At 53.2% G+C, this 14,231-nt stretch overlaps 2 protein-coding genes across 2 annotated transcripts; both read right to left on the minus strand.

The window, feature by feature from the left end:
- Window positions 1–6,544: 6,544 nt before the first annotated feature.
- IUM83_10546 (Tartrate-resistant acid phosphatase type 5) lies at window positions 6,545–8,017 on the minus strand (the record flags this gene model as incomplete). The annotated part of the gene is made up of 1 exon (XM_067935058.1): window positions 6,545–8,017. The coding sequence occupies one exon, from the start codon at window positions 8,015–8,017 to the stop codon at window positions 6,545–6,547; it is 1,473 nt and encodes a 490-aa protein (XP_067791441.1).
- Window positions 8,018–9,968: 1,951 nt separating this feature from the next.
- IUM83_10547 (Ubiquitin-specific protease) lies at window positions 9,969–13,425 on the minus strand (the record flags this gene model as incomplete). The annotated part of the gene is made up of 4 exons (XM_067935059.1): window positions 9,969–10,530; window positions 10,609–10,695; window positions 11,071–13,094; window positions 13,159–13,425. 4 exons carry the CDS (start codon window positions 13,423–13,425, stop codon window positions 9,969–9,971), a joined length of 2,940 nt encoding a protein of 979 aa, XP_067791616.1.
- Between the last annotated feature and the right edge of the window lie 806 nt (window positions 13,426–14,231).

The following is a 14,231-nucleotide window of genomic DNA, read 5'->3' on the forward strand; positions in this document are numbered from 1 at the left end:
GAGCATCATTACGTAGGCACCCTCACATGTGAGGGCGACTTGTACCAGATTGGTGGGATGATGAGCGAGCTTAAATCCCCTTTGACACACAATCTGCTGTGGATTCGGGAGAAGCTGCTTTCAGCTCGCGACAAATCTGAAGAAGTGACAGCCAAGAGTGTGCTCGCGATGCTCAATCGGAAGGACAAGTGAAGGGGGTGCAGCAGGCTGAGCAGCAAAAGTTTTTATGGTTCTACTTATTGCTCGTCGCACACTCAAAAGCTAAAGAAGAGAGGTTAATGAGTCCACGAGCGGGAACGATGCCGTCTTCGTCAGATCATCATCCCTAAAAATACGGCTCCTCAGCTCCAGAATGGCAGCAGCAAACGAGCACAGTCCACATTGCGCAGGACATTAGGTGCTCTTCAACCCTCCAACCTACTAGGATGGCGAACCAAGGACGCAGACGCTCAATGACAGCGTCCCAGTTGGGTCTCGGTGCTGGTGGATTTGCTCCACGACTTGCTCAACCTGTATCTGTAGTCGCCATGGCTGGGGCTGCACAACGCAGGAAAATTTCCATGCGATCGACCATGCTATGGCACCAACCTTCCAGCATCCGCATGCGGGATATCCGCTTCGAAGTTTATTTCCACCTACCTGGTCGATCCGAGCTGGAGCGAATATCCGTTCACCGTTCCCAGTCCCTGGTGTGTATGCAGGCGGCACTTCAACGCCAATTCGGAATTCCATTCGAGCAGCAGCGACTGCTTTTCCATGACGAGCAGCTCGAAGGTGACGACGAGTTGGGTGACTACGGTCTCCAGGACAAAAGCGTCGTAGTGATGCGAGTGTCACCGCGATATCGCAGCATAGGCGACGTCTTCTCCACTATCCGAACCATTCGCTTTCCGAGTCCAACATCGCGGTTAGAGGATTTCCAGATCGTCGAGGTTCCTGCCGCGTTACCACCGCTACGCGTGGTGTTCCAGCGCATTGTGCACGCCATCACATACCTAACGACACTCGACCGAATGCAGGCGCAACGAACGCATCGCCGCGTGTGGCGCCAGCATGTCACGTTTTGGGACGAGCCGGCTCCGGCGACTTCAGCGCCACCACGAACTCGTATCAGCTACAGCTACAGATCTCGCCCTCGCCGTTCACTTATGCAGGAGCAGGTAGTATTGCCATCGGACGATAAGGGGCCGGCGTCTTTCGTCCTGCAAACGAGCAGCACCGAGCACGTCGTGTCCATCTTGGATCTTGCGACCACGCACGGCGTCCAGCAACGACTACAGCGATCGCCACCGAATCGATCATCAGCAGATGTACGGCATCTCAAGAAGTGGCTGGCCAGTCTCAAATACTTCGCCGACGATCAACTCCCAGACTCCATCTTCCAAGAACTCGCACGCACCAGTACTTACATACGAGTGAACTCCGGAGAATTCGTGTTCCGTCAAGGTGACGCTGGTGATAGTTTTTACGTGCTTATCACTGGTTGTGTGTCCTTGGCGGCGTACAGCACCGGGTTCTTCCGTACGCTTACTCCAGGTTCGTGCTTTGGCGAGATCAGCTTGATTGATCCGCAAGGTCTGCGCACTGCAAGTGCCTGTGTCACGTTTGCCACGACATGGGCCGAGTTAGCGGTCGTCCCGGGCGATCTCTACCGGCGAGCCATTAAACCGTACAAGCAAGTCGTCCTGCGCGCGACCGAAGCAGCTATCGCATCAATTCCCCGGATGCACGCCTTGCCGCCTTATATCGTCACCCACCTCGCGTATGCAGCTCGATCGCTTACGGCACGAGCCGGGAGACATATTATCTGTCGGGGGGAAGAAATTAGCGTGCTCGTTCTGCTGGTTCACGGCAGCGTTAAAGTTTCAAAGCCACCATTGCGAGGGCAGTCTATTGTGGCCGTTGTCCAAGCCCCTGCCGTCTTCGGACAGGAAGGAGCGCTAGCAACCACAACGTCACCTGCTCCCTGGGAGCTTGTCGCACTCGACACTTGCTCATTACTTTGTTTGAGAAAAGACACCATTGCATCCTTCCTCTCTCCTCGACAAGAGGTTGTTCGGGCTCTTATGGGGGAGCACCACCAGCGAGTTCGAGACTTCACGCACCGCTTCAATACAGACTACGGAGATGGCAACAGAGAAGTAGCGAAAGAGGGAGGAGCTTCCCCATCTAGGAACGCATCAGTTTATCTCGGTGATGTTGCTCACCTCTTCGGCGACTCCAGTCGAGGAACCTCGACGCGAAACGGGAGCATTCTCTTTCCCAACATCCTCGTGCGAGGTGAAACCATGCGAGAAATCCCAGCTGCTTCGCGCTTGGACGAGCTCGCAAGACCCATGACAACCGAGGATCGTGAGTTCATGCAACTTGAAAGAAGGCTACGCTATGCTTCACCACGCAAACGACCTGTCACACAACCAGCCACTTCGAGGGCTTCCTCGTCATGCGCGGAACTTGAGGCCCAGTACCTGAGTCGCGTACTTCCTTTCAGTGGAATTGTCGATCTACAGGACCAACTCCTGTATGCTTCGTTCGACCAGCAACAGCGAAAAGAGAGTACAAACCATCCGCCAGATGACGATTGGGTCGAGGACTCGAAAACATCGGCGCTGCTAAACGGGCTGCGTCGATTGCCCCCAGAAGATGTTTGTCTACTTCCTGTCGTGTGCCCCAGTACACCGCGCAACGATCGAGGGTGCCACTTCCGCTTCGCCTCATTGAAGCCCGGCAATTAATTATTGCTATCCTCAAAATGGCGTTTCTTGTGACATTGAATTTTGATTTGAGTAGCCATCAATTTTTTTTGCACTGTTCCACCACCAGGAATCAGTGGATCTTGCTTTGTAGCATTTTCACCAACTTGAACGAACTGACTGTCAAACTGTAGAAGCAGATAGAAGCTCATACCCGCGTCCACAATGGAAACCTTCGTAGTCGAATCTCGCAAATCACAGCCCACCAGCCACCAGTAGCTTGCTCAATGACACATTTTGCTGAAAATGATCAATAGAGCGATTTCGACTGTGATGTTCGCAAGCGAATATCGAGCACGCATCGCGACAAAAATGTTTTATCAATTCCACGGTCAGAAAGAGTGCTTCTCGACAAAATGTATTCAATCGTTGCCTGGTAGCTGTGTTCGTGTCCGCGGGATGAAATCGATGGAAGTCAAGTGGACCGTTTCAACCATTTGGCGGGGTGTCAAGAGTTATGAGCTTGGCGCCGACGGTGTATCTGCTTGGTCGTTACCTTACAAAGGTTAAATGTACTCAATACAACCTCAACCTTGAAATGAAAAAAAATATGCTGTGTTCGAGCAGGAGAAGCACCATTGGGAGATCGTTATTGGTTTGTCGCCATCTCCAACGCGATTCAGGTATCAAGTATACTACAGTTGGCAACAAGCACCTCGGCCACATCAATACAGCCACTTGATGCAGCTTCTTCGACTAGGTATCCATTGGATTTCTGGAGATCGAGCTGGGTTTTACCTCCAAGTAGAAAAAGCAGCTCCAACATTTTCAATTGCTTGGCAGAGGCAGCTCTCGGCAGTGCTAACCCAATGTGCGAAATACATCTATCCACCAGAACATTCGCCACTTTCAGCGATTCCATTGAAAGATTTACCGTTTTCTGAGTGCGAGGTTAAAGTGTATTCCTCTTGGCTACACGCGGTTTTCCGTAAACCACTTCAAAACATTTACGTGGCCATTCGCTGCAGCCGCGAGGAATGATCTATCGGAGAAATGTACAAGGTTGCTGTGGTAATTATTCGGCAATAAAGAATCCACCTCAGCAACGCAGCCATTAGCTGCAGCTCACTCTAGAGCGCGATACATTGGCGTGCGTCAACGGTTGAACATGAACCAGAACTCAAATGCGTCCACGCGGCTACCCGTGGAAGCTGCTACCATTTGCTCCTTATGATGACACTTGTACCGATAGCATTTGTAAAGCCACTTCAATACGTCCACGCAGCCATTAGCCGCAGCGCCAATAATCACTTTTCTGGAACAACCTTCTGTCCTGCAAACACTTGACGGTATCGAGTCGCCCCCGAGTAGAAGATCCATCCATAGCCTCCACCGTTAATAGTGGTGGCGCTCCGTGAACTCGAAAAAATCGAGAAAACACGTTGTACACAGCGCTGTCGATGGTGCTTGTCTTGCAGGTTGCTTATTCGTTCAACAACGTGGGGGAGCACCTGGCGGCTGCCACAGAGATCGTCTCTATACGTCTCTGTATACGTAGTATAATAGTGGGGTCTTACAGCAAACAATCAAGCAGTGCTTGGGGGACTTGATTGACAGCATCAACGCGATAAAAAAAAGTTTCATATTCTCAAATTGCACCACTACAGCATTGGCAAGTTGACGTTTTTAAGCTCCGAGAGAATTCAACTATGGCTCCAAGTCACTCACTAATGGGGGCGGCACCCCATGACCAGTACCGCCTTGGCCGTCATTTCAGGGGTGTGAAATGCCGACAACTGCACGTTGGCAACCAGCTGCAGGTCGTCCGATCGGCACTTGTTCTTCCGATTGAGCATCGCCAGCACTCTCCTGGCCGTTACTTCTTCTGCCGTGGCGCGAGCTGAAAGAAGCTTCTCCTGAATCCATAGCAATTGGTGTGTCAAAGGGAATTTAAGCTCGCTCATCAATCTGCCCAAGTGGAACAGGTCGTACTGACAGCTAGTACTGCTAGCATAATCATGCTTGCGGATCAACAGGCTAGACCGGCAAGACGACTCCATGTTGACGAGCGTCCAGTCACCACGCTGCTAAATTACAATGCATCCAAGTACTTGTTGCTTCGGAACGTACACCATGTTTTCCCACCGAATGTCGCCGTGACAGTAACCGCTCTCAAGCTTGTAACGCACGAAGAATATCTTCCAACCATGACTTGACTTCATCCACATTTTCAGGAAGTCGATAAAACCCTTCCCGATACAGTCTCATCACGAGCAATCGTGACGGAAAGCGGGTTTGCTTAATTCTCCCCAAACTTTGAAGAGTGCATGTGCGATTCTCTCTTGTCTGTAGATTCTTGTAGATACCAACAATTCTCTGTAGTCATCACCACTTGCACAACGATCGCGTCGTATAGTTATCTCCATCATCCGGTAGTCTACCAGCTCAACTGTTCCCGTTTTACTTTGGAGGGGTTTAAATGGCGAAAGGTGAGTTGAAATAGTTAACTTGGACAGGATTGCCATGTGGCTCAGGAAGAAGGCCAAGTTGTAGAAAACCTTGACTGCGTCGGTCGTGGAAACGTCACAGATCGAATTAATAGGTTGGTACCGCCGGAATGCAGACAGCCTTCGACAGTTTCCAATCGCGACGTAGCCCCAAATGTATGGGAGCTCGCCAAAAAACAGTGAATTCCAGCACTGCATCTTTGACTCCACTCGGCAACTGTTTCGTCAATGTCCGCCGAACCATCTCTCTCTTCTCCACAGAGCCCAAACAGTCGTTGCAGTACACAGTGAGGTCCGACCGTAGTTTTGATCCAGCACTTGCATCGTCATCATGGTTTTTCCGCTCTACTTTCAGTCGAACTCCATTAGCTTCAAATCTGAGCGGTAAAAGCGAACAACAGGCCGTCGAAGTGCTGACACGAGCGCTTCATATCCATTACATCCAGTTTAGCCTCGTAACTCATAACCAGAACGTCAATCAGCGATGATAGAGCATCGCAACGAATCTCCGGGCCATTCCTGGCAAAAATCGTCTTGGCAGCTTGTTGGTTTCTGATGTGCACTCGAAATGGCAGTCGCCGCTGAAGAAAGAACGACAATTCATTATGAAAGGGAAGAGTATCTTCCTCCAACTTCGAATATCTCCAGAGCCCAGCTAGACCAATATCTTCTCCAGCTACTCGACTGCTGGTTGACTTTAGTTCTTCTTGCTGGGAGTGGATTTGCACCAGAATCTGAATCCTCAGTAAAACGTTCTCAGAGGAAATATTAAGTTTGTGTGGAAAGCGATTGTGATAGCGGCTCACGATGAAACAATCGTGCATTTCGATCAGGGCGCCGCCGCTTTCGCGATGTAATAGTAGTGCCTTTTGCAATTCATCTTGGTTGCATGGTACACAAGAAAGGCCGTCTTCTTTTACCCAGTACAGGGTGATGTCGCTCGCGCTGGCATCCACTTGTGGAGTGCTGCCAATGATTTTTCTCAGCATTTTTACGGAGTCGAAAACCAAAACTTCCACTGTGAATGGAGATGATTCTCTTCCCAGGATGCCGCACAGTAGCTTCTTCTTGTACATCGCTCGTTCTGAAACGAGAGCAGTGGGTTCTCGTGCTTCGGATGGTTTCGGACTGCTACAATCAGGAAATAGCAAGGAATTGGCAGTTCAATGTGACAGTCGTGCAGAATACTTCAAAATATTTGATAGCATTGAAAAACAACGAAGTATTTATCGTCAGGCAGAAGCTGGCGGAAGCCTAAGCATTTGCAGTCCATCATGCATCAATTCTCTGTCGAAAAAATGCTATTCAACCGAATTCGTCCTCATTATGCCTTCTTTTTTTTCACTAGACAGAGCCCGCCGACTGAAGTTCTGCGTCCTCGCAGCTTTTCCCTCGCCCTCCGTGTTGCGGAATGTACCAGCAGTGCTTGATGGCGATCCCGCCGACACCCGTCGCGTCCAAGTCTTTGGTCATCGACCAGCTATCGTCGAAAGTATTAAAACTCACTTTCAGCCACGTCGGAGACACGTTCAGCGCGAAGAAGCCGTACGGGTAGTTGCCGGCAGCCCACACGTTCTCCACATAGTCTTCGGCGTAGGGAGGGATCCCACTGGGAGACTCGTTCTGGATGCCGCCACCCGCACCGTTCTCGATGAAGTGCATTTTGAACGCCGTGTAGTCGTGTTTTTCGCCGTGGGTGTGGCCGTAGAGGAAGAGCTGAATGCCCAAGCCGTCCAGCAGCTCGCGCCACTTCTCCGCTGGGCCAGGAGCGTAGTGGTTGTAGGGCGAATAGTGAGTGTTGACGATTTTCCAGGTAGCAGTCGAGGTTTTCGCAGCCTCGGCGAGCTTCTTGCGCGAGTCATCCCCCCAGGCCTGAAGCTTGTCCATGCAGGCGTCAAAGAGGCCTGTGTTTCCCCCAGCACACAAGCTGTCACCGCGCTTCACGTTCTCGCACGCATCGTCGTCTTTGCCGGAGTATCCGTAACATTGACAGCAGATTTGTTGAGCCCCGTGGGTGTCAGCGTCGTTCGTGTCCAGGTTGAAAATGTCGATGCTCACGTTTGACGCCGGGTCGACGATGGAGTGTACGAAGAAGTGGTCCGGCATGATCCAGCGGTTGTCCTGTGGGCTCACGTACTGAGACTGCAGCGCGAATTTTTCATCCAAAGCTGCTAGCAACTCGGCCGTTGATCCACACTCGGTGGCCTGCCCTCCACTTGCGCACACGAAGCTGGCGCCACCATAGTCGTGGTTACCCATGACGTTCACCCACGGGATCCCAGCCAAGCTAGCCGCGTTATACTTGTCCTCGAAGGTCTGCTGGAATCGATAGGCTTGGTCGGTGGAATCATGCAGCCCGTCCCAGTAGAAGTTATCGCCGTGGCCGATCACGACAGACGGACGAGGTTGGGCCGCTGCGGCGGCCTGGCCCAGAAGAATCGCAACATATTCCATGGCGTTGTAGTCCAGCACAGTGAAAGCTTTGCGGCGCGAGCAGCAGGAACCACCGTCTTTAGCCACCGTCCGACCCCAGTCCCCGATAGCTAGGGCAGAGACTGAGTAGTTCTCTTTCAGCGGATCCGTCTTCTCTTCTTCATCATCGGTTGAGCCGCTACTGGAGTTCCCCTTCTTGAACTTGTGCAGTTTGTCGCTCGCATTTGAGTTTGCTTTGGCGCTGGGCGCGTGGGTCTTTTCTCCGTCGTGTTTGCCTGAACCAGTGGAGGAATGGGACCCAGACATCGTCACGGCGACCACGATAACGGCAATAGTCACAGCGAGAGCCACGACGACGCTGATCAAGAGCGCCCTCTTCTGCATTTTGTCAACGTTTCCCACTTGGCGACTTGAATTTCACGGTGGAAGAAGAGTTGTGCACTCTACGGCAGCATTTTTGTTGGTCCTTTGTCCACGTCAATCAGAGGGCGATGCTTGTCATCTCCATCAAGTGATCAATCAGAACACTCCTGGACCTTCCTACACCATTTTTTAGCTGAGATGTACCGACCTAGTGGTTTTAGGTGGTGACTGCGAGCTTTTTCACGAAAAGCAATCCATAAAGTCCCATAATTGTTTGGTGAAACAGAACTAGGAGCGTATTGGAAACAAAATCGCTGATAAAAAAGGTTGTCGTAGTCTCAAATTGCATCACGACTGCACTAGGTATTCGATGCATCCCTGTCTAGCAACAGAGTAACTGACGAGATGGCTGCGAATCGTTCACTAATGGAGGTGGTACCAGTTCCTTCAGTACACTGATTTGGCCGTCACGTCAAGGGTTTGAAACGCCAACAAAAGCACATTGGCAACCGTCTGCAAATTGTCCGATCGGTAATTCTCCTTCCATTCGAGAATCGCCGGCACTCACTTGGTCGTCCTGAAAGCAGCTTCTCCTGATCCCATAGCAGTTTGTGTGTCAAAGGGAATTTAGTCAAGCTACCCAACTGGAACAAGTCATTCTGGCATGTGTGTGCGCCTGCGTAAGCATGCTCACGAATCAACACACTTAACCGACCATGACGACGCCATGTTGGCAAGCATCCAGCAACCGTACTGCCTAGATACAATGTCTTGGTAGACTCGTTGCCCGGGAAAATACACCACGATTTCCCTCCGAATGTCCCCGTGACAGTAGCCGTTCTCATGCCAAGCGTGTACTTAGTAATGCATAAAGCATACTTCTCAGTCACGATTTGAGTTACTGGCCCAAACAGTCTTGCCACGAGCATACGCGACGGAAAGCGGGTTTGCTTCAGTTTGGCTTACTGCTGTGTTGAGAGTTTAGGTTGGAAGATGAAATCATTAGCGTGATCGACGCTCACTATGCCTAATTGGCGCTTTTGAAGCCATTCGAGCTCGAAATTGACTCGGCCGGTCGATTATGGCGCGATTGGAGCCTTTGGAGGCCCATTGGTACGTTCCCGCCTCCAGAAGCCGACATGATACTGCATCTTGCCGTGACTTCCGGCTGCTCATTCCGCCCCCTAGAGCAGCCCTTGAATCAAATGGTGGAGTGGTGTACGATGAAAAATCTACTGCAGTTCGACAACACTCGACAGCGTTTGGACCAAGTCATGAGATTTGAGGCATATGTGGCTGCTTCTATTGTGCTGGCTAGCCGAAGTAGAGGCGTTGATGGAGTTGGTTTGTCGTCCTTTCAGCGGCAATGCCGTATGAATTGGGTGCTGTGCCCGATAGTGAAGGCGCGCAGTCTTTACATGACGCCAAGGACGTGTGCTGGAGCCAAATCGACGTACCATTCCTTTTGGCCCGAACCCAGCGTGGCCTGAATGGTTCCTGAGTGACTGGAAAAACTCTTCAGAAAAGTTCGCGAGTTTATCCTTTTGCAGCGGACGCGAAATCGGAGCGACTCGACTGTCGTGTTTCATTCTGTGGTAGTGTTCACCTTTCGTGAACTTGTCGGGAGAAGTTACGTGCCGTAACCCCTCGGAGTCATCAGGGCATGGACAACATTGCTATCGATCGCTCTGATGCCGTCCTGGTGAAGAATCTAGCCGCCCGGAATATCATTTTCATCCACCTCTCCCCATGCAGTATGGACCACGCTGGAGCAACGTGGCGTGTTCAGCTGCTGTACCATACCATGAAGCTTTGGTCATCCATCTCGTGAACACCAGTTAGTCCTCGCAAATGCAAACAAGCAAAGAAACTGAGAAAGAGCGGCAAAGCGGGGTAACAAGAGCTCTCCCGATCGGTGTTTCTAATTCAACATGCACGCCCGCGTCGTCCCTGGATCGACGCATCCGCCTTCTTAAGCCTGATCCCGTCGAATGTAAAACAGTACATACGCTCGAGATGACACGGCATCCTCAGCTGACGTCTCGCTAGTGTGGCTGTCGTTGAAGTTGAACCAGCGCTCATTGACCGGGTTCTTCGCGACGGCAGTATAGTGCCCGCCACCAAGACCTCCCATGTGCTCGGATACAGCGAACAGATCATAGATTGGCTCTGACCCGTTTTGGGGCCCGATCACAAACTCCGAGAGGTCCAGACCTTCGATGGGGAACTCTACCAGTGTCGAAATCTTGTCGCGGTGCATGTAAAACGAGTTTTGAGCATATCGGAAGCGCTTTAGGTGGAAAATCAGCACCTTGGGGAGCGAAAACAGGTCGAACTTCTTAAACGCGCGGACGTGGGCTTTGCACTTGGGGCAATACCACGCGTCTGCTTCGCCAAGTTGTTCCCGTTCGGTGAACTTAGTTAAGCAGTTGAGAAGGGTAATCGGCTCGGTCTTTGACGAGATTTTCAGGTTCTTCATCGACTCGTGGAGCTCAATACGTTTTGCTGACGTTTCATCGTATCCTCGTTGATAGCTGGCATAACAAGCAGACGAATGAAAGTTAAAACCTGTATAAGACTTCGGCGAGAGTAATATGCATTCCCAGACGTACCCATTGCGATTCCATTCAAGTGTAAAACTGAATGGCTTGTCCGAGCTGTCTGGAACATCCACAACTTCGTCGTCCCGAGGGAGGTCGCTGATAAAAGTGGTTCCTCCGTTGGGTTCTGTCACATTCAAGCGGTATGGTAACTGCTGGTCCTTGCCGCAGCCAAAATCTGCAGTCGTGTCCTTGCCAGCCTCCTTCGTTGCCACAAGGCGATGCACAATCTGCCATACTTTCTTGTGTATCCGAGCTTTTGTCCATTTCCGGTCGATCGACACAAGAAGCGGCGTATTAAACAACTCCACTTCCACTCGACGCTGTTTCGGACCATATCCCTCTTCCACTAGCATATCGTAGCCGTCAGAATTGTTACGTCCATCCACTGGCGACGCCACTGGAGCTTGGTGGAGCAATTCCACAAGGTGCATTTGCTTGACGGGTACTGGTTCAGCGTCCAGCGTACCTAGCCTTCGGCCCCCCGTGGGAGGGCGAATGGTAGGCGACGAAAAAGAGTAATCAGTTACTGGCAGTTCGAGCTCATATGCGTGGAGGACGCCATCACGAAGTCGATCGACGTGCATGCGGTCCGGATACGCTTTAAGGATGCGATGATTCCAGACTTCAACGAAGAAAATTCGCGACACAGGGATACTCGACAGCTTACTAAGCTTCTCCTTCGCATCTTGTAGGGTGCACACGTCATCCTTGGGGAGCTGCAGAGCATACTTCATCGGAATATCGCCATTGGCCCAAAACAGCTGCACTTGGATTGTAATAGTTTCCTTGTTCGGGATCGGCACCGAGAGGTTCATGTACGGATCGAATGTAATCGATTCGTTGCCACAGTCTGGGTTCGAGCACGTGACGTGGCTGCGAAGTTGCCCCATGAAGTTGTCAACAATGATGCTGTCGTTGCGACGAAGAAACTGCTGCCACTCTTCTCGCGCCACCTCCGGATCTTCACGGCCATTCCGCTCAACGGGTTTGGTGTACGGCTTCGTTTTAACACGGTTGAGATCTTCATGTAGGCCATCCAGCAAAAAGTTCATCAGTTCCTGACTGTCCTGTTGCTGGTAGCCGGCGAATTGCGGCGCATACTGGCCGATCACGGATTTCAAGCTCGTTGGGGTGACCACTGTGAACTCGCTACTCCAGATCTTGCGCAGCAGGCTTGCGAACTCAACTGCCATGATGCCTTTCATACCCAGCGGGTTGTCTCGATTGATCTCCTTGGTGAAGAAGGGGCCGTTGGTTTCGGGGTCCTTCATCAGAAAATAATCCCGGAGCGGTGCCGTGTTTATCAGGCACTGCAGCATGCTGTTCATGAAGCACGTGTTGCCCAGGTTTCTAAGCCCCACGACGCCTTCAAAAGCCGGACGACCTCTACCCGCTTCACTCCCGTACTCGCGCGCGTAACGATTGTACGCCGACGCCGGCGAGAAAGAAGACACTGGCGACGCGATAGTCGTGGACACGTTTAACGCCTTGTGCGTGCCTACAGGGCACAGCAGCTCGTCCTGCGCGTCCGTCCACCTCTTCGATCCGTCTACGTCGAGCTCGATTCGAAGCGAATCGTCCACGTCCGACTTTTTGAGGTCGGTGACGCGTCCAATCCGCCATTCCGGGTAGTTCTTCCGATCCACCTCTTTCCCCACGAGCACGTCGTCCCCCACCTGGAACGCGCGCCAGTTCGGGACCTTCGTGTGCAGCGGCGCCACGCGCGCGGACCTGCGGTTCAGCCACTCGTCCCACTTGGCCGTCCAGCCGCGGTAGTGCACTTTCACGTGCGTGTCGTTCAGGTCGATCACGCGCGACTCGTACCACTTCTTGTCCGTGTCCATGGCGTCAATGAGCTGGTTCATCTCGAGCGTGAACCTCCAGGCGTCCGCCTGGACTTCACTGTAGAACCTGCCGTGTCTCCAGTCAGCCGCCTCTTCGCCTTCCTCCGCGGCGAAGCGTCCTTCCACCAGCAAGTGGTGCAGCTTCTCCTCTCCGGGCTTGTAGTCCCTCTGCTCGAGCTGCAGCTCCGCCACCGTGGTGCTCTCCACCAGAACCTCCGGTCTGCTGCTGCTGTTTGCGAAGCCGTTGGCCCGCACCACGGCGTCTCGGAGCGGCGTCCAGGGCGCGTGCTCGTCCGCCCTGTAGCACACCTGCAGGGCCTTGTCCACGTCCTCCACGTCGCTGAACATGTCCTTGAGCGCGGGCGAGACGGCCGCGGCGCGCCAGATCTGCAGCTGCAGCTCCTGCAGCGAGCTCTTCTCGCTGGCCGTGAGCACCAGCGGCTTCTGCTCGTCGTCCAGCAGCCGCGCGGGCGCCTCGAGGCCCGAGCGCCAGCCCAGCACCTCGAAGGCCACCGGGTTCACCTCCACGACGCGGGTCCGGGCCGGCCCGCGGGTCACCACGGGCCTGGCGATCTCCCAGTCGAAGCCGAATCGACCCGCCAGCTGCTGCCACACGCGCGGGCTCACGAGGCGGTAGTCCCTGCCCTCCACCTGCAGCAACAGCGCGTCAGTATCTTGGGTATCTCGGCTTCTGGCGGGGCGGAGAGCGCCGCACCAGCATGGGCTTGAGCACGGCCACGCCGCGCACGCGGCTGCTCAGCTGCGCGTCCAGCAGCGCCGCGTTCTGCACGCGCGCGGCCTCGTCCGAGTCCTCCGAGTCGTCGTCCGTCCGGTCCGCGCCCTCGTCGCCGCCCAGCACGCGCGCCCACCACGCGCTCGCCACCAGGAACCAGGCGTCGCCCTCGCACAGCTGGTCCTCGCGAAGCTGCCGCTCCAGCGCCGCCCCGAGGCGCCGCAGCGCCGCCTTCTGCCCCGCCGCCATGAAGGGATGACGTGTGTGGATGGATAACTTAGTGGGGCCGTTGGGGACCGGTTGGGGAGCGCTTCACGCAACTTTAATGACGGTAGCGACATAGAAAGATCGATAAGGCCGCTCGAGCAACCTTACAGTATGCTTGAGCAATGTTGAGGCTAATCGCACTGGTATATTAAGTTAAATTACCCGATTTTTGGTGCGCTGGTTCGGCATTGCTGCACCGGCGTGTAGCTGGGCGTTGCCGCGCCCCGGGTAGTCGATGCCGCTCTAGTTGGTACAGGACTTCGCCTCACGAGTTTGAGGGGCCGCAGCACACTACATGGACCTCGAGGGCGCGGTCGGCGTACAGCATCTGCTTGGAGTGGACTCGTACATGCGCTCAAATGTCGTGTTGAATGCAGTACGCAGCCTCTGTGCGACGGCTGGGATTCGCCTAGCGACCACGGTACAGCACAGCAGCTCGCTCATCTTCTCTAATGTATAGCCAGCAACTACTAAGTATGTCATCGTTTGCCGCCAGCTCTCGGCACGTCGTCGGTCGAATGGAGTAGGCAGCGGTCGGTGCAGTTGCATCGTGGCGAACCAGCCAGACGTACGCAGCTGAGGCAGTGAAACTCGACATCTTCGGCGCTCTTGTTATTTTCTCTCCTTAAATTACGGCTTGCCGTAATTTAACGGTTGCACACCCGGATTTAGGGTGTCGTTTTGTCGCTTTAAGTTGCGCTACGGACCAAATCGGAGTACTTATAGTTTATTTTTGGACATTCGGATTTCAGCCAATCGTGAGAGGTACCTTCGCGCGACATTCTCGC

Source organism: Phytophthora cinnamomi, assembly GCF_018691715.1.
Source record: "Phytophthora cinnamomi strain GKB4 chromosome Unknown Contig39, whole genome shotgun sequence".
In the NCBI taxonomy this organism is placed as follows: Eukaryota; Oomycota; class Peronosporomycetes; order Peronosporales; family Peronosporaceae; genus Phytophthora; species Phytophthora cinnamomi.